The sequence below is a fragment of the Micropterus dolomieu genome, linkage group LG09 (assembly GCF_021292245.1).
Source record: "Micropterus dolomieu isolate WLL.071019.BEF.003 ecotype Adirondacks linkage group LG09, ASM2129224v1, whole genome shotgun sequence".
Classification (NCBI taxonomy): Eukaryota; Metazoa; Chordata; class Actinopteri; order Centrarchiformes; family Centrarchidae; genus Micropterus; species Micropterus dolomieu.
The window spans coordinates 19,742,262-19,766,723 of record NC_060158.1 but is presented as its reverse complement, the minus strand read 5'-3'; the positions used below and the strand labels follow the sequence as shown (position 1 = coordinate 19,766,723).

Sequence of the window (24,462 nt, the reverse complement as noted above, 5' to 3'; positions counted from 1 at the left end):
GTCTATGAATTAGATCGTAAAAATCATCCGGAGCGCGGCCAGATAGGCTCACTGGCCATAAACGGTCACGTGGTGGCCATTAAAGTAAGTTTTATGGTTTTGGGGAGTTGACAGTATATTGCACATAACATATAATCGCACTGACGGCGAGGCTTCGTCTGACTCTCTCTTTGCAGGCTGTAAGTGTTACTTGACCGGTACAGACAGTCTCTATTGCTCTGTCTGCCTCAGTATGGACCGGACGCTCTCCAGGATGAGGACCGCGTCTCTGGGTAAGTTTCTGCAGACTATCCGGTAGCCCGAGAACACCAAGCCTGTGTTAAGTAGTCTTATTATTGTATTCGCTCCCTCTATCCGTCCCTATTAGTCCATTACACTAATTTGTCAGTTGTGCAGCGCTGAATACTGGTCCCGGCAGATGTTGCGCAGGGTTGGGTCCGGCTCATGGCTATTTAATTGCTTCCTTCCCTGTGTAACTTGTTTCCCTCCATCTGTGGTGTAACTCATAATCCATTTTTACATGTTGGATAATTATCTCTGTGTCCATTTCCACCCCCACAAACTTCTAGTTGTTGTCGTTTTATTACATTGGAGAATTCACAGACCGTGAGCCAGAAAGTTTCCAAGGGGTGTGTGGAGTATTGTAGATTTCCTTGATAAAGTTGAGCACTAATGCAGGCCTACAGATTTACAGCTAGCTCCGTCTGATTGAATTCTGTTTGCTGATGACTTCTGGAAGTTGTTGGTCAGTCCCTGAAAAAAAGTTTCAGTTGTTTCGCTGAGCGCTGCGCTTTGGGACAGGCTGTAAACTGTGTCAAGTAAACACAACATGGGAACAAACAACAGCGGGGCGACATTTGAAAAGGAATTCCGTTTTGTGTCTGCCACGTAGTGTTGTGTTTGGGGTTGAAAAGTTCAGATGACCCCTTTAAAAGTCACTCTCGCTTCGTGGTGACCTCTTGTCCGACCAGCGCCCTTGCGAAACCAGTCACCAGTGGACCCTGACTCCAAATAACATGGACTGAAAACTGAAGGATGGGGGGTGGTCGGTTTTTTTGGACGCATTGACCACGTCTTTTTCTTCCTTTTTTCGTTTTGGCATTTTTTTCAATTAAACGGCGTGTGACTCCATGCTCCGTTTCTAATTTGAGATATCTAGGCCAAACAATCCACGAAAACAATAAAATCGGATTTTAAAATTTAAGATTTATGAGATTTTGGCAGCAAATAACCAGTCAGCTTTCTTTATGTTGTTGGATTTGCAAAGGTTACATTGTCCGCCAGCCACGATAACCTATACCAGGTTTTTATTTTTTCTGCAAAGGCCTAAATCACATTGTCTAGAATCATTCCCGGTTATTTCTGAACTATGTTAAAATCAATACATTTGTTTATCAGATTATCAACTTTAAATAACTTCTTAATTCCATTTTCACATACGGTGGAGTGGAATTTAAAGTCTGACCGGACTGGACAGACAATGTAGAATTCTTCCCTAAATTGATTTTACTTTTTAAACAAGAATCATAAAGTTTTGAGGTTGCACCAATTGTCAAATTCACCAGAATAACCCAAACCACATTGCTTATATCCTTCCGTTTATTGCTTAACAAATTTTGATCATTGTTTTGTAAAGAAGTCACCAGCATTACAAAATACGGGACTTACACTCTTTCCAGTTTGATTTTAGACACACTGAAAATGCATCAGGACACACCGAGAGTGAGTCTATTTGGATATTAAAACCCTTGCCAATATTTCAAAAGGAGAGATTTCGACAGGGCTCCATGTGCGGCATACTGCCAAGCAGAGAGACAGAGAGAAGCGCTGTATAGGTTCATCTGGAGGTCAGCCACAGCACCAAGATAAATCTGCATCCTCTCCGAGCCACCAGCAGAGCTCGCTTTAGGCCAAGTTCACTGTCACCCTGCTTGCATAGAGAGAGGGAAACTGCTCACACATCCACAGTACCGCGCGCGCACACACACGCCTTCACGTTAATGACACGTTCGCTTGGCCTTGCCTATAAGCATAATGCGTATAAATGAATTTACCGAGGGACACAGAGCCTGTGGTAACATCCTGCACTGGAGGAAAATACTCTGTGAAGAGAGAGGGAGAGATGACTTTAAGTGTTGCCTCCAACAAAGACTTTTGGCTGCTTTGGTTGCTCTATAAAGCTAATGAATGATTTGCATATTTTACGGCCCTATTAGTCTTGAGTGGGAGCCTATTGGATTTATCTTTTCACTCCCTCGTTGGAAACTCAAAATCATAAAGCTACAATTGCATTTTAGGTCTTGTGCTGGCATCTTCTCTAATTATGAAATTTGGGGAAAATGATCCTCGTGATGATGCACCTTGTTTAAATCAATTTTTCGTTTCAAGAGGGGCAGATATCTCACTGGGCTGGGACAGATGAGAGCGAGATAGCTGCAGAAGAGGAGGAAAAATTGGGGTCAAAAGTTTACGCGCTGAGCAAGTCTCCGTCATCTGTTCACTCGGAGCTTGATGCCAGCCTTATAATAGCGATCTTGACTCTCCACACAAAAGACAGAATAGCTTTGAATTACATATGTTGCACGGTGCACTCCAGGTGAACCCTGAAAGCGCGGTGACCTCGCTTTTGGAACCGAAGGATGGGACCCCCCACCCGTCCCCCGCAACAAGATTGAGTGGTTGGCGTTTTATTAGGGCGGTTGATTGGTGAATTTCCTTTGAATAAATTGCATTTGATATGTTTAGGGACGAGGGCAAAATTTGCATTTTGAGGATTGATACTCTCGACCCGGTCACAGGGTAATGGGAAGGCCCACAGCCCCCAAACTGAGCCCCCAGACCCCTTAAAAAACATTTAGCCCCTCTCTTCCTGATCGGTTGAATAGAAGCCTTTTAAGAAAGCAGATGTTTTTTGTGAGTCATACAGAGAAAGTTTGAAAAATATTTTTTTTGTGGCAATACATTCACTATATATGTATGTATTTAATGTTTTTCATTGGGCCTATTTAATGGCTTTTGAGAAAGAACGCAGATCTTTCTCAAAGCACACTAAAATATTGAACCTTTGGTTGAAAATGTAAACGCGCAATAAAAAATACAATAAATTAGTGAAAAATGGCTGACAACAAATCTAAATCGATACCAAAAATAGAATTATTTTATTGAAATTTAGATTAAAAAGCATGTTTTGCCTAAATCGCATTTACTTATATGCAACCGACAACAAGGCGCACACGAACTTAACAACCTTTTGTTAAAAAAGTACACTTTTCATTTCAAACCAGAATAAAACAACTTATCATCTAAGATCCCTTTGATAAAAAAGGATCAATTAAATCAGACTATATTGGCACTTTCGATTTCATCAATGTTTTATCGTCTTCTTAACAGGAAATGAATAGAAAAGTACACTTAATTTTAAACAAAGCAACGTCATTTTATTTGTAGAAATGTAACATATTTTCAGAAACAATAACACACAATGCAAACATATTTTTTGCACACAAGTGTTGACATGTCAATGCCAAAGTTGTTCATTCACAACTTGTTTATTGAAGTAGTAAGGAGAAGTAAGAGCTCGTCACTGAAGGCTGTAAGTCCGTTCACCCAAAGTCTCAGCGCTGAACGTTATTAGGCCTATTTCATACGTTTGTTTTTTTAAAATTACGTTAATTCAAACGTTGGCAGCTTGATTGTTAGCACTTACATCACCTTAAAGTGCACATAGCAACATATTTAACCTTTTGAAATATATCTGCAACTTCCTTCAGTCATTTGTAAACATTTCTTCTGGCGCCCGTGTCTAAAATATTCTGGCGCAGTTTCAATTACGACAACATATTAAAAGAGTAAGGAAGTTGTCCATGCAGTTTCTAAAGGATGTAGCTGCTCATATGCTCCTCTTCTTGGTTTGAAGGTCACTAAGTTGTTGGTGTGATCCAAGTTTGCTAGTGACCATTCTTAGTTATTGTGCTGTTGCCGATAGAGGTAAAAGGAACAAGTGGTGGAAAGGACAGTCACACGTGACACACACAATCTTGTGTGTGTGAGTGTTTACCTATATCAAAATATTTCCATTAAGGTATGAAAGGTGTTTTCTAGCCCGGATCCTTGGCACATCTTGAATGCAGGGAGAATTTTTTATCCTGCTGTCAGGGCTCGGTATAGACAAGAGACCTTGTGAGAGCCATCTGCAATCTGTCACTATCGTCACAGCACTTCTATGATAATCTAAATTTACAGTAAACTGTCAGCATGATGTATATAGGTTAAACAGACCTTCACTTCACACTATATGCTCTGAAAGAGAACACCATGATCTGTCTGCTAGCTTATTTTGTCCTAAAATACAATCTCTGCCACGATGTTGTAATGGGTTTTCCTTCACATTAAGAGCAAAATAGCTCTTTAAATTTGGTGGAAAATTACTTAGATAGTGAAAGCTAGTTCAACGTTGTTTCCAAATGCTCCCTTTTAGTCCAATGGTCAATTGAATGATCATTATCCTTTTTATATGTTGTGTACGCTGCATTGTTCAAAAAGATGTTCCAGATGCTTTATTCAGACATTCAAACATGCAGCATCACCTTGCAGGCCTGGACTATAGATAACGGATATTACCGGGACTTTTATCTAAAATGTTTGTTTTTGAGCACTAAATCGGATTCTTGGACCTTCGTGATAATATGTATTAATAAAGATATTCACAGCTGAACATTAAAGAAAAAAGTAGTCCGTAGCAACAAGTTGAATGACCTGTAAAAACAGTTGTTCACGCAAGGATAACTTGGAGAGTAAGTGGATAATAGCCAAGCTGATCTGGCTCATATTTATACAGGACCTATATATAATAGAATGGCAGCAGACAGTAAATTTAGATATCATGTGAAGTCGTCTTACCGCTGACATTATGTTGACATATTGCCACTCAGGTGGTCTCTTGGCCATACGGATGGAGTGGATATATGGCGGAAAGTACATCAGCTGCCATTTACAATGAGTTAGATGCGAGAAAGCCTGTAACATGCACAAGACAGCAGCAGCTCTATACCTTACAGCAACAGCGTGCTCACATTGAAGAGCAAAATCTGAGGCCTGCCTCTGGTCACTGTGAAAAAAAAGAAGAATTCATCTGTTTTAAGTCGTCTCCATCAGCACATCCAAAAACTAGAGGTTCAGAGATGGAGATCAGCACTGTGGGAAAAAAACATTTAATATTAAAAATATCAGCAGATCTCTGTAGTTGCATGACAGACAATTCCACAAATGCATGTCCAACTGTTCGACGTGTGATTTTCGAGATAGTTGGAGGTCTTTGGCACATTTTAAAAATCCTTTGGGGACCTTTATAGAGTGTTGACCCGCGCTAAGTGCTCCCCCAACTCCCCAGAGTTGAACAGTCCCTGTAAAACTGAAGTCCAAGTCCGGGGTGAACCCCAGGTCACTGCGTCTAACAAATATGAAAATGTCGCCTCTTTGGAAAAAGGGCACGCCTTGTTGTTTAACAAAGACTGTCAATGGGTAAGATTAATCAGAAACAAAATGGAAACGGTGTCACTTCGGGGTCAGGCAGAAGTTATCTCTGTTTAGGGGAGCGAATAGAATAGGGGGTGGGGGGGACCAGGAAAAAGAAAAAAAGAGAGAAAAGAAAGCTTTCAATATTTCCGAAGTTTGGCCTCTTGTTTCTCCACGCAGAGGCCTTGTTGACGTGGACAGTGTGGATCAGCTTTGCGAAGAGCTGCTGCATCTTCAAGGGACACAGATACAGTGTGCCACCTCGGACATGGAGGGGAAACACGACCTGGACGTGATGGCTAATGGCGAGGAACACGGTCAGACACTTTTACATATTTTCTACCTTAAAAAAACATGCATTTTCAAAAATGTGGCTTCTATATTTTTTGCTATATTTAAATATATGGGGGTCTGAAAAAGGATGATCTGAACATGTACAATTTATTTCCCTAAAATAATTATATTAAAAGTTGTTATTATTATTATAACAGTTATTATTATTGTACCTTGGAATATTAGCCCCTTTAAACCTATAGTACTCCCAACAGATTTGCATATTTACAGCACAACGTTATTATATTTGCCAGTGTTGTTTACATTTAAGTGTTACTGCAGCAAGCGCAGAGACTCTGTTAATCAACATATTCCAGATGTGTATTGAAATGTTGGCAAATTGTTTGTGGAAAATGATTTTTATATATTTCCAAATGTATCAGAATTGGAAAGTTGTTTTGGATATGAGGTTGCTTGTGCTGGGCAGAGTAATTCTAGTATCTCTTCCTGTAAATGGTCTTCATCCCAAATCCCACGCTTTGTTTTTGGCATCTGGCTATGATGATGCAAGTTAGGTGTCCAGTAAGTGTTTGTCCAGTGTTTGGATGAGCTTTTCATTGGCGGTTAACACAGGAGAGGTAGCAAAACGTGATGTCCGTGCGGTCAGTGCCAGATAAGTTTCATGTGGTATTATAGGGACAAATGGCAGACCAGAAATGACTTGAAATGATTGCCATGTCCTGGCAAATTGCAGAAAACCACCGTTTTCACATTTATAACCGTGGAAATGATGCATGTACACAGTTGTGCAACGTGAGAGATGAGGGTTCTCTGTTTGTGTGTGTGTCATAGTAGGGTATTAACCAGGTTTTACAGAAGTCATATGCTTTACATGTAGGCTTGTATGTCCGCAGAGCAGCGGCTCGTCAGTGCTTGCAGGAAGCTTGTGCACTGACACTGTTGTCTTATTCGATAATTTAAGACACAACAATGGGATTTGTATTGTGCAGCCATGTTTTTGTTTGTTTTCCTCACCTCACCTCTTTGTTAGAATTCAACACATTTTAAACTCCAACGACCAATATTCTCGCCACTACTAGAAATAGCCTTTTGTTTGTGATAACCTTTATTTTCTCGGGGCTTGAATTTCACATGCACTTTCTTTTCCAGAGGAGATGGATTTTTTCCCATGCAGGAAAGCCTCACCCACATAAGTTTGGCCCCATGCAGTAAACAAGTTAGTTGATTGGTTTTGCTTTATATACTGTGATTTAATAAGGAAAACACCAACGTAAGCCAGTGCGAGCAGTGTTGGTGGTGCCAGTGCCATGCTTTCCATTGGTTCCTGTTTACATGATGCCCACAGGACGCGCGGTGATTGGTGGCGCTTCACACGTGACCAGGCAACTTTGTACATTTGACAGGGAGTAGGAGGGTTTTGTGGAGATCAGAAAAACGACAGCGCGATAAAAATTAGTATTGTTGCACTTCACAAATTAATGACCATGAGTTCCTACTTGATAAACTCCAACTATATCGAGCCTTCCTTTCCTCCATGCGACGAATACCAACAGAGCGGATACATCCCCAACCCTGGTGATTACTACGAGCGGCCAAAAGATACGGGCTTCCCCCATCACGACGAGCCATCCTATCCGAGGTCAAACTACACAGAATCTGGCTACGATTACGGTAACATCCCCGCCAACGGACTCGATGATTTCAGCGAGGGACATCACGCACAGCCGCAGCCGGTTCCACAGAGCCACGGTCCTCGCCTCACCGCGGCCCCAGACGGTGGCGCAGGGGCAAATCCCAGCAAAGACTGCAGCCTCGCAAGTGAGGTCTATCCCGGCGTAGCGAAGGGCAAGGAGCCGGTGGTCTATCCTTGGATGAAAAAGGTCCACGTTAACACCGGTGAGTTATCGTCACGGTTAAATAGCAGAACCACAGAGAAACAACCACTGGAACACGCAAGCCTATTGAGGCAGCACTAGTAGCAGCCCTTACAACAGCAATTTACGACTATCGAGCAGCAGGGTCGGTAATTAAGGACCCTCGTAAATTTTATTGCTGTGTTCGTCTGTCGGGGCCATGTGCCTTTGTTGCTTTTTAACCCAAACTACCTCCACCACTGGAGCCGAGCCAAACTGTAATATCCAACCCTGCTGTTTTGTTAATCATTTCTAAGCTTGATCTGTCCCTGGATGCGAGTGCTTGTACACTCGGCATCTCCACATTAAGGTCATGTCCGTAAACTGAAACAAGAGCGAGAGTAAAACAAACAGGGCGGCTGTGATTTCCCACCAAACCCAGAATATGTTTTAGAGTTTTTCAACCTTGTTATGTGTCCAGTGGAGGAAACGATATGGGTTTGGAATAAACGCTATCAGCCTGCATGTAACACCTGCTTGCTTGCCTGTGTATGGCTTTTTCCCCCCTCCAGTCAATGCCAATTACGCTGGAGGAGTGCCCAAGAGGTCCCGCACTGCCTACACCCGCCAGCAGGCTCTGGAGCTGGAGAAGGAGTTCCACTTCAACCGGTACCTGACCCGGCGCAGGCGGGTAGAGATTGCGCACACCATGTGTCTGTCTGAGCGCCAGGTCAAGATCTGGTTTCAGAACCGGCGGATGAAGTGGAAGAAGGAGCACAAGCTCCCCAACACCAAGATCCGTTCCTCCAGCTCGGCCTCGTCCTCAGCCTCGGGGGCCCAGCAGCAGCAGCAGATCAAAACAGGCCAGCAGCTTGTCCCCACGCCGTGCACCGCAGGCCTATAGTGCTTGAACGAACCCCACCCCACAAAAACCCAATCCAGACTGAGATGGCAAATAACACAAGTGGAATTTGATGGACCGATTCTCAGTATTTTACACACATGGTGTTATCTCTTTCACTTTGCCTCCGCCATTGGGCCCCTGTCACGTCCTTTGTACCCTTTCCCTCTCCGGTCGTCCTAGCCCTCTTCATATAAGCTTGAAATTCACCTTTAATTGCCAAGGTGGCAACAAAGTGTTTATATATTTGTTTATTATTATGAAAGGAGGATAACGCACATTCAAACGTAGGACTTGGATCAAAATGTATCTTTACGGTTAAAAATGAATGAGGTAAAAGTATTTGAACTCATTTTTCTATGTTCTCTTTGATGATTGTTTTTCTGTTTAGTTTTTTAATTATTGCTCAAGGAAGGTTCTAATATACTTGAAAGATATTTAGCGAGACTCTAGATGTCTGTTAGAAAACCGTACGGCTGTTTTTAGAGGTATGGCATCAGTCAGAGTAACAGTGTACTTCGTGTGTTTGAGTGGGTTGGTTTACTGTTGAATGTAGTCCAGGTGACTTTCACATTTAATGTACATAGGCATATCATAATGAAGGCACAATAAGGAAAGAATTTCGTCCAGTAGAATTCTGTTTGTTGGTGTTGTAAGGTCTAGTTTTAATTGTGCTAGTCTGTCTCATGTTGTGTTGTGTTCTAAACTGTGAATATTTGTATGTGTCGTCTCAGTAATGACCGTTGTGATGTAGGCTAGTGTAGGCTCAATCTGTCCCTGTGAAATAAATATGTACTTCAGTTATAAGGCTGACTTTGGATATTTTGTCATTGGAAATACTGATTTGGTTTGAGCGCAACATGCATTTTTGAAGTCGCGCGAATGGCAAATGCCTTTAGGTGCCTCCCTTTTTGTTTTATAGATTCATAATTTGGGGATTGCATTTTCAAACTAAAACATTTTATTTTCATGCCGTTTGTTTTTATTTCAGTACATGGAGAATTTTTTTTAGAACTTTTATTTAAAGTATTTGAATCAGTTATCCAGTGTTTGGAGATGCGTGCATAAAATTGTGATGTGAGCATTGGATAATTTACTGCGCCACACTTTCATAATGTCTTATGTATTTTTTTCACTTTGCTACATTTTATGTTATTTGCAGAGAGGATTACCTTGGTAATCAGGGCCCAACGTTGCGCAGTTTCTCTTAAAAGAAGATTTACAGAGGGGAAAACAATTTCAACGTTTTAAAGTGTTTAATATCTATAACCTATTCAGAATGAAGAAGGTCTTACAGGCTGCATTCCCATCTAAAAAACATGGCTTAAAAATGATATGTCTGAGTCCATTGTGTCTTTTAATGCTCAACTGGCTGAAATTCTAATCCGTAAAATGTGCATGAATGTCATGCGCATTTTTTTGGAAAAAGATGAAATGTGGTTTAAATTTAAGGGTCAAATATCAGCTGCTTAAGTGTTGCAGGCTTTGCTGCGTACATGGGAACCAAACCAACCTCAAATTGTTAAATGTATCCGGCCACACATATTGTTCTCACTTGCCATTATAAGTAGATCTCAGCCAACTTCAGTGCACCAGCGTGTGAGTGTTGGTCACTACCTGCTACATCCAAACAATGGCGAGTTCAACCAGGGGACACGGCCGGTTCTGGCCAATCACCGACTCAGAGCACTTCTTCTGACCCCTGACCTTTCGACACACACAGTGTTCAGACCATACATCAGTGCTGAGACATCCACGAGCTTTTTCTTCCCATTTAAGATTTACGCGGAAAACAAAAACGGTGTTTAGGTGCGAATCTGAGCCATGAATTTCCCCAAAATTATTCTTAGAGACAGCTCTTCTGCAATTCATCACAGAAACACCCCTGTCAGGCCACGTAGAGAGGGCAGATATTAGCTGAAAGATGCTGGCATTGTGCGTGTAATTTAGTATGGTTTTCAATATGTTTTTTAGCACTGATGGTTTCTGCTCAGCATTTATGGAAATAATGGATTAATTAAATTAAATTAATGGATTAGCAATGCTTTGAATCGTAAATTAGATAAAACTGTCACTCCCCACAATTCCCACAGTAAAAACCACAGAGTGGCAGGCTGAATTTACACAAACAGTATTTTAGTAGAAGCTTTAGATCACTGTTTATAGTTTTCGTTGCATCGTTCAAATGTATTTACTTCTTTGTCAGCATAAGAAAAATAATCTTGCAGAAATGATAGAAACCCTCTTTGCTTATACCCCTCAGCCCCTCTGTGCAGCAGTTGCCGCAGACATGGAAGCTGTGCAGAAGATGGCGTTGAGGCTGATTGGAAACGGTTTTGCGCAGACTCAAAGAAGTCCAACTAGTTAAATTACAGCTTTCAAGTCATTTGATTCGCGAATAGAGGTCACTTCCAATGTACTGAAATTTTAATTCGCCCGTTCACGTGACTTGTTGAATAATGAATGCCCCGGGGTCAGAAATAGATCTGAAAATCTGACTTATTTTCATTTGAAGTGATCCTCTGCAGGGTGCGAGTCAGATCTCTTCTCCCTTGACAAAACTCTGTCCGTTGGACACAGACCGTCATGACTTGTGAGTAGATTTGGCTGTTTTTCATCTTAAATGTTGTGGAGGTATTGGGCATTTTAAAAGTTGTAAAAAAAAATATCCCGGAAGTTGAGTTTTTTCACGATCTTCTGCCACATATACATGGATATTAATATGACATTTTTATTTCCAGCTATATGTTGCTGTAGAGTTACTGAGCTTTGTAATATCACACTTTGTTATTAGTAAACTTGATTGCAAAACAATGTAAATTGCTTAAAAAATTATTACATGATATGTGTGTGTATTTTGTGCGTTATACAAACGTGATGTATTCAACCTACTTGATCCTTGTTTCATATTGTTCTTCTTCTTAAATGTATAAACCATGACAATATAGGATGATAAAATTCAACCTTCAATTTATGAGACTAAATAATTGTACTAATTTAGTTCAAATGAAACGATACTGGCTGCAGAGGTAAAAATGTTGTACAGGTGTAGCCTGGATGTATACATAACGACTTAAAAACAAAAGAAGCAACAGTCTGCATTTATGTTTGCAAAGTGTGCCTCAAAAATGCTACATGCCTTAAAAGATAGAGCAAAGCCTAGTTGCTTAGATGATTTGATTAATTTATTAATTTCAATCTTAAATTTACAAAAGCAGTGTAGGCCTATACAAGATACAAGAGTTAGCGTAGTTAAACAACAGTAACAATGCAAAGAGGGTATCTGTTGCTTGAATGAGCCTTTCAATGAGAGTGAACACAATAGTCAATTTAGACACTTGTTAAACATTAACAAAGTCCTTAGGTTATGTGACAGAGTTTACAATAGTACTAATGGTTTATCGTTGTAGTTTTTATCATTATTAGTGTTAGTATTGTTATTGTTCGGCTATTTGCACTTACCTGGCACAAAAGGCACAAAAGCCTGTTACTTGTGATCGGGGAACTTTTTCAGTCATAATAAAGAGCCAGTACGTTCAACATAAAAATTCAATTTGCTTTATTACAACCACCTTTACGCAAACAATTACGGCCGTCCTAGTCCTTCTGCATCCATGAGAGATTGTTCCAAGTCAGCTTAAGGCGTTGAATTTCGCATTAGCCTTCATGTTGGTCGGTGTAAACCTCGCAGAAAGAGTTATTTTCGGCTGAGTGTATCGGTAACCCAAGCCTGGCTGTTAAGAGCTTCGAGTGTCAACATTGTGGGAAGATATGGACCGCCGTCTGGCCATCATCCAGAGGTCTGCGCATCTAACTCCTGCTCGCTGACAGTGACAAGGAGCATTGATTTGTGTAAATAACATTTGTTTTATGTTAAAACTGTTGAGATTTAGAACATAATCAATCATCTGCTATTTTAAGTCTGAACAAAATGCCACAAAAAAGTGAAAAAAGTAAGCTACCAGCTCAGGGCCTCTGCTTTCCATGTTCTCCTTGTTTTTGAACCCAAAATAACTTCCCACTCGACTCTGTATGTCTCTGCCCGGGTCAGGGAAAAGTTCAGGTATGGTGGCGAAAGGCAATGTGGGATTATCTTCCAGTGCACGGTCCTGGTGACAGCTCCACATCTGTAATTGTAGAAGAACAAGAAAAAAAATAACATGTACCAGACACAAGCATTCTGTTAGACAAAAGAGAAATAGTCTTTTCATAATCATGCGTCCAAAGCATCTGCGCAAAACTTGATCTTTAACCGTGTTCATTAATATTCTTTCTCTTCTCTTCAGTTTTAGAAGCGTTGAAGGTGAATTATTAAGAGCTGGTCTGCTTCTGTTCCTGTCTTTAAAAGTTTAGCGCTCAAGTTGTAGTTTGAGAAGACAAAGGCTGGTGTGGGTGTGGGATGCTGTCTATGTCCGCCCCGAATGATTAATAGTTGCGGTGGGATTTTTCCACGCCCGCTGCTTGGTGTTGACGGAAAACAAGCGCCAAACGGTGCCCAGAGCAGAGAAACTCTTCCGGGCTAGGACATTTGGCAACACCTGGAGTGGCAGAAGCCAGATTTCTTCCATGGCGCACACATGACGCGTTGTTTAGATAGAAATTGGTTATTACAATTATATTGGTGGTTTTGGAAATCTACAGCAGGATTATGGCTTACTAGCTACTATACTTCTACAACTTTGCCATCGTAACCCCCTTCCCCCTCCCTAAAAAAAGCTCTAAAACTTCCTTTGCACAAACCTGTAATTTCAGTGAGATGGTCATAGGAAACGCGTAAGCGCATGTAGGTCGAATGGGGGTCCATGTAGTGATCAACGGGGTCGAGCAGCCACTCTTTGGTTTCCTCACCTCCACTTTCGGCTCACTGCTGACTGACACGCACCCCTCACGACCACCAGGACGCTCGCCCTCCTTATGTAGGACAGGTAAATGAGTGACTTTTTTTTTTTAATTTGGCCAACAGCATGCAGGCTTTTTCTGATTGAGAACCAGGAGCTGACTAAGTGGTACTACAACCAAACTGTAGCACTGAAGACAGGGGGGCGATATTGAGTAAAGCTCTATCCAGCCCTGCCTGTGTTGTAAAGAGAAAGGACAAGAGGTTTGCTAGACTGATGAGTAATCATTATGCCACCCTTAAATGGCATTTTGTAGAGGGAAGCCCTCTCCATCTCACATAGTGCAAATTATCACGCTGCTGTGCAAAACGTTCTGGTTTTAGCTTGGCTCAGAGCTGTGGCTGCACTTGAGACTCAGCATAATACAGCAGGATTAGCTCTTTCAGCCGCTAACAGGCACCAAAATATATGGCACTTTAAAACTGACAGAACAGTCTTTCCCTCTGAATGGGCGACACGTGGAAAAGCTGCTTCTCCGCGAGAGACTCGCTCCTCTGCCAGATACATTGCAGTGTCACATACCCCTCTTTTTTCTCCCTCCAAACTGATCCGATTCTCCTCAGGGGCAATGACTGCTTCCATTAATGATTCACGGGCTCAAATAAAAGGGATTTAAGTTGACGTTGCGTCACGTGAGCGCGGCGCATAATACTGCGCGATGTTATGGCACGGGGAAGAAAACTGGAGCCCCGGTCTGGCCATATGATGCTGATTATATGCGGGTTACCCCCACTTTCCGTGAGGGGAGTCCGGGCTTTGTAGTTTATTTATCGACGGGGAGAAAAAGAAAAGACTGAAAGAGAGAGGATTCCGGATTTTGTGGATGTATTATTCTGCTGTCACGGACGGATATGTTTTTCCACGCGGACAGAGTCCTAGCCCGAGCTTTGGGAGGATGGATTTTATTTTGAGGTATTTCCGCCGATTGTTCATTACTGTCGTGAGTTATTGCTGTGCGAGGCAGAGGTCAGAAAGAAAAGGGTCCAGGGTTTATGCAGGGCAAGAAAATGAACAGGTACTACGAAGCTATCGATATTCGTCTATCTGTTATTATCTCAGATTCATCATAGCTAATCAAGCGAAACATAAATAGGCCCACAGCATTTACACACAACATAGATAGGCAACAACTGAATGATGTATCTGGGCCGTTAAGATTCAGGCTTTATTCCTCGTTATGCTTCCTAGTCTAAACATGATATTAAAGCTATATTAAAATTAATATTATTCGTTTCAGTGTAAACTTAGAATAGATGCAGCAAGGAATGAAATGTCTGTTTTTAAATGCAACTTGAATAGCACGAGCAGACGGCTATTTATTCAGATAAATAGGCCTGTACAACCGTTTGTAAATAAAGCGGCCATTTAAATATCGGCTTCCAAGAAAAAGTCAAACAGAGAGCGCGGCCGCTCAAAGGTGCAACCGGTCCTGTAAAACAAAACATCTTGGTTTTTTTGTGAGTAAATGATACATCAAGATGAGCTCCATTTAAAAAAAATAGGGAAAAGCGGTGGGGTTGTGTCGCTCCGCCAGGGAAACGAGGATATAATGGAAGACGGAGTGCCATCCAGGACCAGCGCGGCCGCGCTGAGGTCACTGCGCTCCTGCTTGATTTATGGGCGCGGGGACCTGGGGAAGATGGTGCGCGAGAACTAATGACTATTCGATCCGTTGGTGGAGAAAATGCTTACCGGCCAACAGGGAAACAATAAACATGTTATTTGCATAGACCCATTTTTGTGTTATTAGGGATATCACTCTGATAGGCAGCAATATTTGGTTGTGATGTCTCTGTGTGAGAAGAATCTTTGTATTTAGGCTTTTATTTATTCAGTTTCTTTATTCGTTTGTATTTGCCTTGTGTTTCACATGGATGGACATATTTAGGTTGATATTTTGTTACAAAATTTTAAAAGGAATCGAGATGTTATGTTTCCTCGAAGCTGTCAAGATATTAACAGGCCCCTTTAACACAGACCTGGAGCCTGCTGTTAAATCTAAACATTTGACCCAAATAATTTATCTTGAAAATACCTTCGAATTTGACTAGATTTAGGTTAATCTATTTACCAGATGTTGGTTTTTGTGACGTTTCAAAATAAGGCCTAAAGAGTTACGCATAATAAGAATATACTTATGTACAATCAGATTCTGTAACTAGGCTACATGTAGAGCGCTTATTCGAAAATAAAATTCACACTAATACATTTTACAGAACAGGTTAAAAGGTTGTATTATCCTCTGAGAAATTCAAAATATTTATTCCTCATTGCAGAAATCCAGCCAAGTAAAATCAGGCCATCGCGCGGTTTCCGAGACACCTTGAACTGCCTTCGGTAAGTCCATACATCTTTATTGATTTGTGTTATGAATGGTTGATGGTGATATCCTTATTCAATTTCTAATAAGTACCACACACGCCCACCAAAGCACTAGCAGGGACAGAGAAGCAGCTTATGGCTTGTACATTTCCTTGTAGCAGCAATACGACCAGCCCGAGAGCAATAATTCCTTCTCTTCCACTTGTCTTTGTAGTGTAATTTGTCACTATAAAAGTGACGAGGGGAATCGCAGCTCTTGGAGCGGTGCCTCACTCCTTTCAAAAACTACTTTCTGTGAAAGCCATCTGCTTGTAGCTGCAATAGTTTACTGCAGTGTAGTTTTAAAAATGCTTTTTTCTTTCATCAACATTTTCAGATTCTTTCCCCCTAACATTGTTTTACTGCTTATTATGCACGGCAGCAAACGGCCACCACCTCACTGACATTTAACCCTCTGCTCAGGACCACATTAAAGAGAGAGACGAATCAGCATTTTAACACAACACAAAGAAGTAAATAATTATACAATGTGACTACTTTGTTTTAGAATAGAAATAGCCGCGTTGGCTTAAAAAAATCCTCACTCGTGGATTTTTGTCCCACTCACCCTCCCACGCCGTCCGTGTGTTCTACCTTTTTTAATTGTGTCATTGAATTTTGTCCCAGAGCCTGAAACCAACAGAGAAGCTGCAGCCCTGGACGTGTTTACAGCCCGGGGAAGCTGAGAGGACATAAATCTATAAAAAAAATTTTTTCAGTCATTCTCTTGGCTGCATGGCCAGCATTACCATGCAGAGGGATTCCCCCTGCTACCGACTCTCTTCTCCTCTGCGCCTCGCCGCATGTCCACCGCTTTGCCTTTTGGTGATGAAACTTCTTCACATATTTCACACCGTGCTCCCCGGTGGGGTTTTCCCTTGATATACACCGAACACGGCTTTGATCTGAAGTTGTTGTGATTTCTAATCTTAAAAAAAAATAAAATACATACATATATTCTACATACAAGAAGCCATGCAGGCAGTGGGAGAGCTGGTGCTGAAATGAAAACGAATTGCGTGTCCTTGTGCCAAAAAATGAGGATCGTATGCTAAAATGCGGGTTAATGATTAAGCCGTGGATAGAAGCCCTTTTATGTCCTATGGAAATGGAAATGCAGCATGGTCAGCGGCTGATTATTCCTTTGTATTCTTCCCCTCTCTCCAACATCTCATCCACTGGGCTCATAATTCCACTGCAGGACGTGGAGTAAATAATAACAAAACGATTTAAAATACTGTAAGGATGGACTTCCATGCCATTTGTAACGATGTATTATTTTTCCTAGACACACTACCTCATTTGGTTGGGGGAGGAGGAGAGGCAACCACTTGATTTGAACTGGCTTTCCAAGGCGCTACTTATTTGCATAATTTTTTTGTCTATGGTGACGCTCTGGTTCGGGGCAGTTCACTGGTGTCTGCATGGTACTGGTGAAGGATCACATAGTCCAGCATAGCCTTGGCTGAGTTTAATATTGCCATGAAGCCCTGGCCATTGCTCTATAGCATGACGATAAATTCAGTGGTGAGGCCAGATAACTCTTATCTCGCTGACCCGACTGCTCACGCCTGCTTTCGTAATCTCAGTTTACCCATCCACGTCGAGTAGGAAAAAAAGAAAAGCAAGAAAGGAAAGGGGTTTCTCTCGGCTCTTCCCTTTTTTGTTGTGGCTGCTAATGCCTGCTGTATGGCAGGGCGCGTTCTGCTGCTGCTGCTTCACCCAGCCAGCCCTGCCTTTAAACTTTTCTGTGGATTACTGCTTTGATCGATTTCGTCGCTGAATGAGAAAATATCTCTTGGTGCTCTGCATTCGTCGTCAGAGGATAAGGTAAGCAGGCCAGAAATAGGCTCCCTCGGTTGTAGATGGCGGAGTTTGTGTGTCGCGCGGTGATTTATCATCGTATGACTTAGATCTCGGTTCAGGAAGAGTTCACACACACAGTCAGGCAGCCAGATTTTTCAAACGTGGAGCAGGCGGCTCGTAGAGAAGCTCAAGTCTGTCATTTGTCTCTCTTTCTCTGCCATTTACTACTATCGCAATGGCTTGCCTGGAGATATTCACCTCAAAGCTTTCTGATATCTTTTCCAGGTCATCGTGAGTGCAGATATAGTGAAGACACCTTCTTTCACTCTGCGGTTTAGCTGCGTTGAGGGCAAGCTCAGGGCTCATTTTATAGTGATTTGCTTCTTGTTATGCACGGCTGCACAAACCAGAGTTGTTCGACATTGCCTTTTCATTTCTCTGTGCTCATTCTGCGAAAAGGCATCCTAGTTATGTGCCTGCTCCTGGATCATACTATACATATGGATTGTGAAATAAACATAATAATAAGAAAGAGCTTTTTTTTTTTAAAGTAATACCATCGTTATTATAGGGATTGGATTTACTGACAGAAAAATAACAACAGGGACTTAGTTTCAGCAGTTTTTGAAGTTGCAGTCAACTTATTTAGATTTTATTTAGTTTTATTTATTTTAATTTAATTCAAATAATCTGCTCCCTTGATTGGGGCGACTGCAATGGTTAAGCTAAATGCGGACATGAGTGCAGACAAAAGACCTGTAGTAAAAATAGCATTAAATAGTAAATTAATAGGGCAGGTATAAATTGTATTTGTACTGAAAAAGATATACTTTATTAAATTACGGCATTATTATTAGTATTGTTTGTAGAATTATTAGTGTTATTTTGTTTATTATTAGTATTACTATTATGCATTGCACTTTTCTATGTTTAATGGCAATGGTTAAACAAGGAGTCCACATTAAATATTCCACCATTTCATTATAAAATATTTTATCAAAATGACCCGTAGATCTGTGTCTATATGGTTTTATAGTTTCCCCAATAATCTTTCAGCGGCTGATCCCCATGGTTACCTGTATGAATTATGGTGGTTTAACAGCAAGCTCTATCTGTGCCACCCCTGATTTCTGTCCGCCTGAGTACCGGGCTAGGCTTCACACCGGGCCGCTCATTCCGAGCAGGCCGTCCCGACCCACTGACCCCCATATATCACCACGACGGGCCGCCGTGCAGACAGCACCATTATGGGCCTGCAAGGAAAAGTTCGTACAGTGCTCATGAAGATGCACGGATACCCGCCCGGTTTTTCAGGTTTCCTCGTGGCCCTTCCATTTATCTTGCAGCATGTAAAGAAAAGAAAAAGAAGAGAATGCGGTTGTTGGCCGAGGAAGCACAGTGAATTGAGGTCTATCCTGTTACTCAAGGAAAATGAGTTTAAATATTTGTGGTATATGTGGACTATTTTCTGTTGCTACACAGGAAATAAGATATAGTACTGTTGACAGCCCTGTTGGTAGCATAACATTATAAAAAAGATATTATTTTCCCGTGTGGTAACCAGCTAATAAGCTTTTCATACAGCACCCCTTGTACCTGCAGCATTTTCTGTGAGCCGTAACTCTATTCAGTCTAATTGTTAATAGGCTCAGAGGTTTAAAATGTCATGCAGTTTCTTGTTAGGTCCTAAAATTGATTTGGCAACCCGAAATGCTTTTGAAAAGGTTTTTGTTTTGATGTGGTTTAGCACAGATGGTAATACAAGGTTAGTGCATGCCTTTGTGCCCTGTGTAAGCCATAAGGTAAACGGTAATAGTCTACAGAACGGTTGGGCCTATCTTGCTTCCATAGTCTCCAGTGTCAGGCCTGTATTGAAAAGTAAGATGGATCGCTACCATTTCTTCTCCTCACAGTGCTTCTTGTAACCCTAGGTTCACCCGAGGAGGCCATTGGCGGAGAGGCGTCACGTGACCACGGGGTGCCAATGTTATTCTACAAGGGTGTCAAGACCCTGTCAGTTTCTGAAATAAATATTGGGAAACGGCGAGATGCAAAAGGCAACCTACTACGACAGCTCCGCAATTTACAGTGGCTACCCATATCAAAGCGCAAATGGCTTCAGTTATGATGCCAATCAGGTCCAATATCCCCGGGCCTCTCATGTGGAAAGTGAGTACCATCGACCTGCCTGCTCCCTGCAGACTCCTGACGGCTCCGTGGCTCTGCAGAAGCCGGGGGAGATGGCGGAGAGCTGCGACAGGACCACAGCCATTCAGGCGGCGCAGTCTAAGGTTCATCCCGAAAGCAATCAACCGCAGGTGCCGGTGTCAGGCCCACCCCCTCCCTCACAATCCCCCGGTGCTATCAGCCAAAACACAAGCAACGGGTCCAACCAGCCCAGTGCCAAGAACGGCTCCCCGACCTCCACTGGTCGCAGCAAACATATCTTCCCCTGGATGAAGGAATCCCGTCAGAACACCAAGCAGAAACCCACCAGTAGCTCCAGTTCAGGTACTTTCAACTTTAACATTGCTGCTTCTGCTGACACACACATTCAGCTTGATACAATCTGACCAGAAAGTTACATAAGTTTTGTTGAGGGGGGACACAATACACAGAGGGGGTGGGTGGGTGGTAGGGTAAAGGGTTAGGAAAAAAAAAAGGGGGGGGGGGGGGGGGGGGGGGGGGGGGGGGGGGGGGCAACCGCGTTAGGAAGGTTATAATATTTTTTTTTGTGCCAGTGTCAGAGTGATAGTTACTCTATAACATTTTAGTCAGTTATTTGTGTTATTATATTGCATTATATTTTTATATGATGTTCCCTATGGGGGGTCCAACAACATCTAAAAATTACCACAGAGTGTAATCAAGTAAAAGTGTGCAAGTGTTACTTTTATTGGATCTACCTCCTGAAGTGATTTAATCATATATTCTTGAAAATTCTCCAAAATGACCAAACCTTGTATTCTACACCATAAGGTTGTATACTGTGGAAGAAATGTGTGCCTCAACATTGGAAGTGTCCCACCAATTGTTGTCCCTGTGCCCTGAAGCTGACCTGTCCCTACTGTAAACACGCATCTCCACTGATCACATAATGTTCCCGGAGAGACAACAAACAAACACGCACAACAGTTGTTTCAGTTTGTCCTGCTGTTTTGATTAGAGGGAAACTTGGTGGGCCAGAGTGTGTGTGTATGGGGAAGGGGGGGGGGGGGGGGGGGGGGGGGGGGGGGGGGGGGGGGGGGGGGGGGGGGGGGGGGGGGGGGGGGGGGGTTGTGTTTGGGGGTGTTTATTTACATGGAGTCGATCTAAAAATTCAGTGATGCTCATCTTCCTGGTCTATTTTGTAATTTTTGTGGGTAATGTTTCAATTACTGTACAGTTAGTATTCGAAAGTAAGAAATGATAACGCAAAGTGGTGTGGCTTCATTTTAATTTTTAACAACCCCTAAAAGTGCTAACCTTTTATGCACGTAGGGAAGCCAGATCCTGCTAATTTGATTAGAGGGAAACTTGGTGGGTCAGTGTGGGGAGTTTGCCTTTTGGGAGGCTTTATTTACAAAGACTCAAAACCAAAAAATCAAGAGATGCCAGTGACCTTGTTTTGTAAATTAAGTGGGCCATTTTGTAGTTAAAGGTAGCCTCCCACAGTAAAAGTTGAAAATATAAATAAAGGAGGTGCCTTTAATTTAATTTAATAATGATTTATGTTTAATAATGGTTTTTTAAATTAGTTTGTAACAACACGTGAATGTGCACTTTTACGCACATTTTATGTTCGTACGTAAGCCGGATCCTGCTGAAAATTTGGTGCGTCAGAGAATTTTGGTTTGGGGGTGTTTCCGTGCATAGTGCTAATCTAAAAAAAAAAAATAAGAAAGATGCTATCTTCCTGTGCCCTTAATATTTTGTTTATTAAGTGGGTACATTTTCTAATTAGGTTATAGGTAGTCGTATACAGTAAGAGCTAAAAAGCAAAGCAGTATGGGGTCCACTTTAACACATACACAAGCCAGATCCCGGGTAATTTTAAATGCAGTAGTCTACAGCAAGAGTTTAAATTGCAAAACAGTGTGTCGCCCTTCATTATGATTTATGTTTGGGAAGGTGTTTTCATTTATTTTAACAACATGTTGTGGTGCTAACACATTTATGAAAAGCCTTTTACGCACGTCTTAACGCGCTTACAGACAGATAACAATATTCATGTGCTTAACTCACGTTTCCCAAATCATTCTCTTTCGTAAATTAAGCAAACTAGCCTCTTAAAAATGAATTAATAAATACTCATACAGTAATAATCGTTATCACAAGTGATTGCCCTACATACATGGGTATTCCTCCTTTCCCTCGTGTTATCTTCTCTTTCATCTCAGTAATAACCTAATCGGTCAGGTTATGTCATGCTGCATCCCTTTTTGCTCCAGGTTTGGGCGACAGGTAGTGAAATGTATTAAGTGTTGGCCGCCTGCCACAGTGGTAAGTAGACCAACACCTTGCTATTCTGCAGCCAAGCTCCAGCCTCTTAGAAGGGGAGTCTTATCAGTAAGGGCAATGCAAACTGCTTTATACACCCAGAGGAATACATAATGCTTGTGTTTGCATTACGCGTGTGCTACACTGTGACTACGGGGGAAGATGAGGTTCAAAGTGTTTTAGTAGGAAGTCTGAGGTTACCTGTTTCCATATTAGATATTGACCTACTCTTCTCCAGTTACATTTTCCCCCCTTTGCAGATAATGTGCACACAGGCGTAGTGTCAATACATTGATTGTTAATCGTCTTATGGAGCCCCCATGATGACCCTTGTGATTTGAAGTATATGAAACAGATTTATTTAAACGTTTTGATGTTTGTGACACACGTGCATGTGAAGAGGGAGAAGGAGGACATAGAGAAAGAGCCGATGATAAAACCCCTATTTAAGTAGTGGACCAGGGCATATTTATCTAGTGAATAGTTTGCTTACCATCCCCACCGCCTCATGATGGTTGAAAGTTATCAGCCTGTTGTCACACGGTTTGGCTTTCACTCTCACTCCCTATCTCTGCCCCTCTCTCTCTCTCTCTCTCTGTCTGCTTGTAATGGATTACTGATTGACATCCTCCTCTCCTCCTCCCTGACAGTGGAGAGTTGCCCCGGAGACAAGAGTCCTCCGGGGTCAGCAGCATCGAAGAGGGCCCGGACAGCCTACACCAGCGCCCAGCTTGTGGAGCTGGAGAAGGAGTTTCACTTTAACCGGTACCTCTGCAGACCTCGGAGGGTTGAGATGGCCAACCTGCTTAACCTCACCGAGAGACAGATCAAAATCTGGTTCCAGAATCGCAGGATGAAATACAAGAAGGATCAGAAAGGTGTCGGAATGATGCCTTCCCCTGGTGGACAGTCCCCCCGGAGTCCTGTGGGCCCACCCTCTGGTGGTGGCGGCGGCGGAGGAGGATACCTCAACTCTATGCATTCTCTTGTAAACAGTGTACCTTATGACTCCCAGTCGCCGACGTCTTACAATAAACCTCATCAAAATGCATACGGTATGGCCACGTCATACCCCCCCCCTTTAAACAGCTCCCTCAACAACTGCCCGCCCTCCCAGAAGAGGTATCCCGGGACCGACTCGGCCACGCCCGATTATGACGCGCATCCTCTCCAAGGCAATGGCAACTATGGGACGCATATGCAAGGCAGCCCCGTTTATGTCGGCGGAGGTTACATCGACTCAATGCCCAATACTGGGACCTCCGTTTTCGGTCTGACCCACCTCCCGCACCCGCCGCCCGCAAACATGGACTACAATGGAGCAATCACAATGGGCAACAGTCAGCATCACGGAGTGTGTGATCCGACACCGACGTATACAGACCTAACGTCGCACTACTCTCAGGGAAGAATCCAGGAAGCGCCCAAACTGACGCATCTGTAGCGGTGGCGCTGCCTGGATCACTCCGCCCATTGTCTTCTCCACCTCCAGACACATTACTGCTTTGTTTCTGCGCCTTCTCACGGCTCCCACCTTCTCTCTGCTTTTTGTTTATGTTTTCTATAGTTTGATGTGTGAAGTAGCGTAGGATAAATAATCATGACTTGCTTGAATTTTTCTCTATTTGCTCGTGTAATTGTCTCACGATGACCTTTATCTGGCCTGTAGACGTCTAGAGCGGGAGGGAGGGGGGCACAGTATATGCATAGGCCTATTTAATCTTTTTTTTTTTTTAATCTTGTTTTAAAATCGCAACTCAAACAGGGTATTATGAACATGTTATTCATTTTAATGTGAATTTGTCCGTCTTTTATTTATCCGCAGTTGAAGAATTGTGTTTTGCATTTTGTTGCACTTGTGAAGGGTTCCTTCAAGAGCCACGAGTTGGGGTAATGAGGGATATACATTTTCAAAAACAAGGGTCATGAGCTTACACGCAACCTCCCTTGCTTGTGTTGTTCTATTGGATTTTCTAATGTTATTTATTTTGTTCGGTGTAAAGATAAAATAGTCCTTTAGTATTATTTGACACCTCTGCGATCCTTGTGTGGGGAGAAGGTTAGGGGAAAATTAGCGTCTCTGCCCCTTTCAGCTCATACACGTAGTCTGCAGAAGGTCCTGCAGCAGCAGCACACCATGCTGCTATTATAGGCTATGTTTCCATTTTTTCTACTTCGAGGAGGTGTTTCCTTTTCTCAGCGAATGTAAAATCAATCAGTCATGCAATAAGGGTGGACAGAAGGACACACGTTAAACGTTTCTTTATTGAAGAAAAAAAACAAAACCATTTTCTTTCGATGTCATACATTCCATGCTGCTCCGGTTCAAGAAATAAATAAAACAATTGAAATATAA

At 42.3% G+C, this 24,462-nt stretch overlaps 2 protein-coding genes and 1 long non-coding RNA gene across 5 annotated transcripts; 2 read left to right on the top strand and 1 right to left on the bottom strand.

Moving 5' to 3' along the window:
• Positions 1 to 218: 218 nt before the first annotated feature.
• hoxa3a (homeobox A3a) lies at positions 219 to 24,462 on the top strand. Of its 3 annotated transcripts, none has more exons than XM_046059346.1 (3): positions 219 to 272; positions 19,559 to 20,138; positions 22,757 to 24,462. In XM_046059346.1, exons 2-3 carry the CDS (start codon positions 19,676 to 19,678, stop codon positions 23,548 to 23,550), a joined length of 1,257 nt encoding a protein of 418 aa, XP_045915302.1. In that variant the 5' UTR covers positions 219 to 272; positions 19,559 to 19,675; the 3' UTR covers positions 23,551 to 24,462. The 3 variants fall into 3 exon arrangements, with proteins under 3 accessions (XP_045915302.1, XP_045915300.1, XP_045915301.1); XM_046059344.1 differs by lacking the exon at positions 219 to 272 and adding an exon at positions 15,684 to 15,797; XM_046059345.1 differs by lacking the exon at positions 219 to 272 and adding an exon at positions 16,921 to 17,651.
• Positions 7,287 to 9,332, top strand: hoxa4a (homeobox A4a). Its single transcript, XM_046059352.1, has 2 exons — positions 7,287 to 7,704; positions 8,234 to 9,332. Exons 1-2 carry the CDS (start codon positions 7,287 to 7,289, stop codon positions 8,563 to 8,565), a joined length of 750 nt encoding a protein of 249 aa, XP_045915308.1. The 3' UTR covers positions 8,566 to 9,332.
• Positions 12,107 to 12,877, bottom strand: LOC123976938. Its single transcript, XR_006826460.1, has 2 exons — positions 12,525 to 12,877; positions 12,107 to 12,386 (listed from the first exon to the last, which is right to left on the bottom strand). It is a non-coding gene; the product is annotated as an uncharacterized LOC123976938 (long non-coding RNA).

Excerpts from the sequence above, each read along its gene's own strand:
- hoxa4a (XM_046059352.1), top strand. The coding sequence starts at position 7,287 with ATGACCATGAGTTCCTACTTGATAAACTCCAACTATATCGAGCCTTCC. Across the intron at positions 7,705-8,233 it reads AAAGGTCCACGTTAACACCG|TCAATGCCAATTACGCTGGA; the intron begins GTGAGTTATCGT and ends TCCCCCCTCCAG.
- hoxa3a (XM_046059346.1), top strand. The coding sequence starts at position 19,676 with ATGCAAAAGGCAACCTACTACGACAGCTCCGCAATTTACAGTGGCTAC. Across the intron at positions 20,139-22,756 it reads CACCAGTAGCTCCAGTTCAG|TGGAGAGTTGCCCCGGAGAC; the intron begins GTACTTTCAACT and ends CCTCCCTGACAG.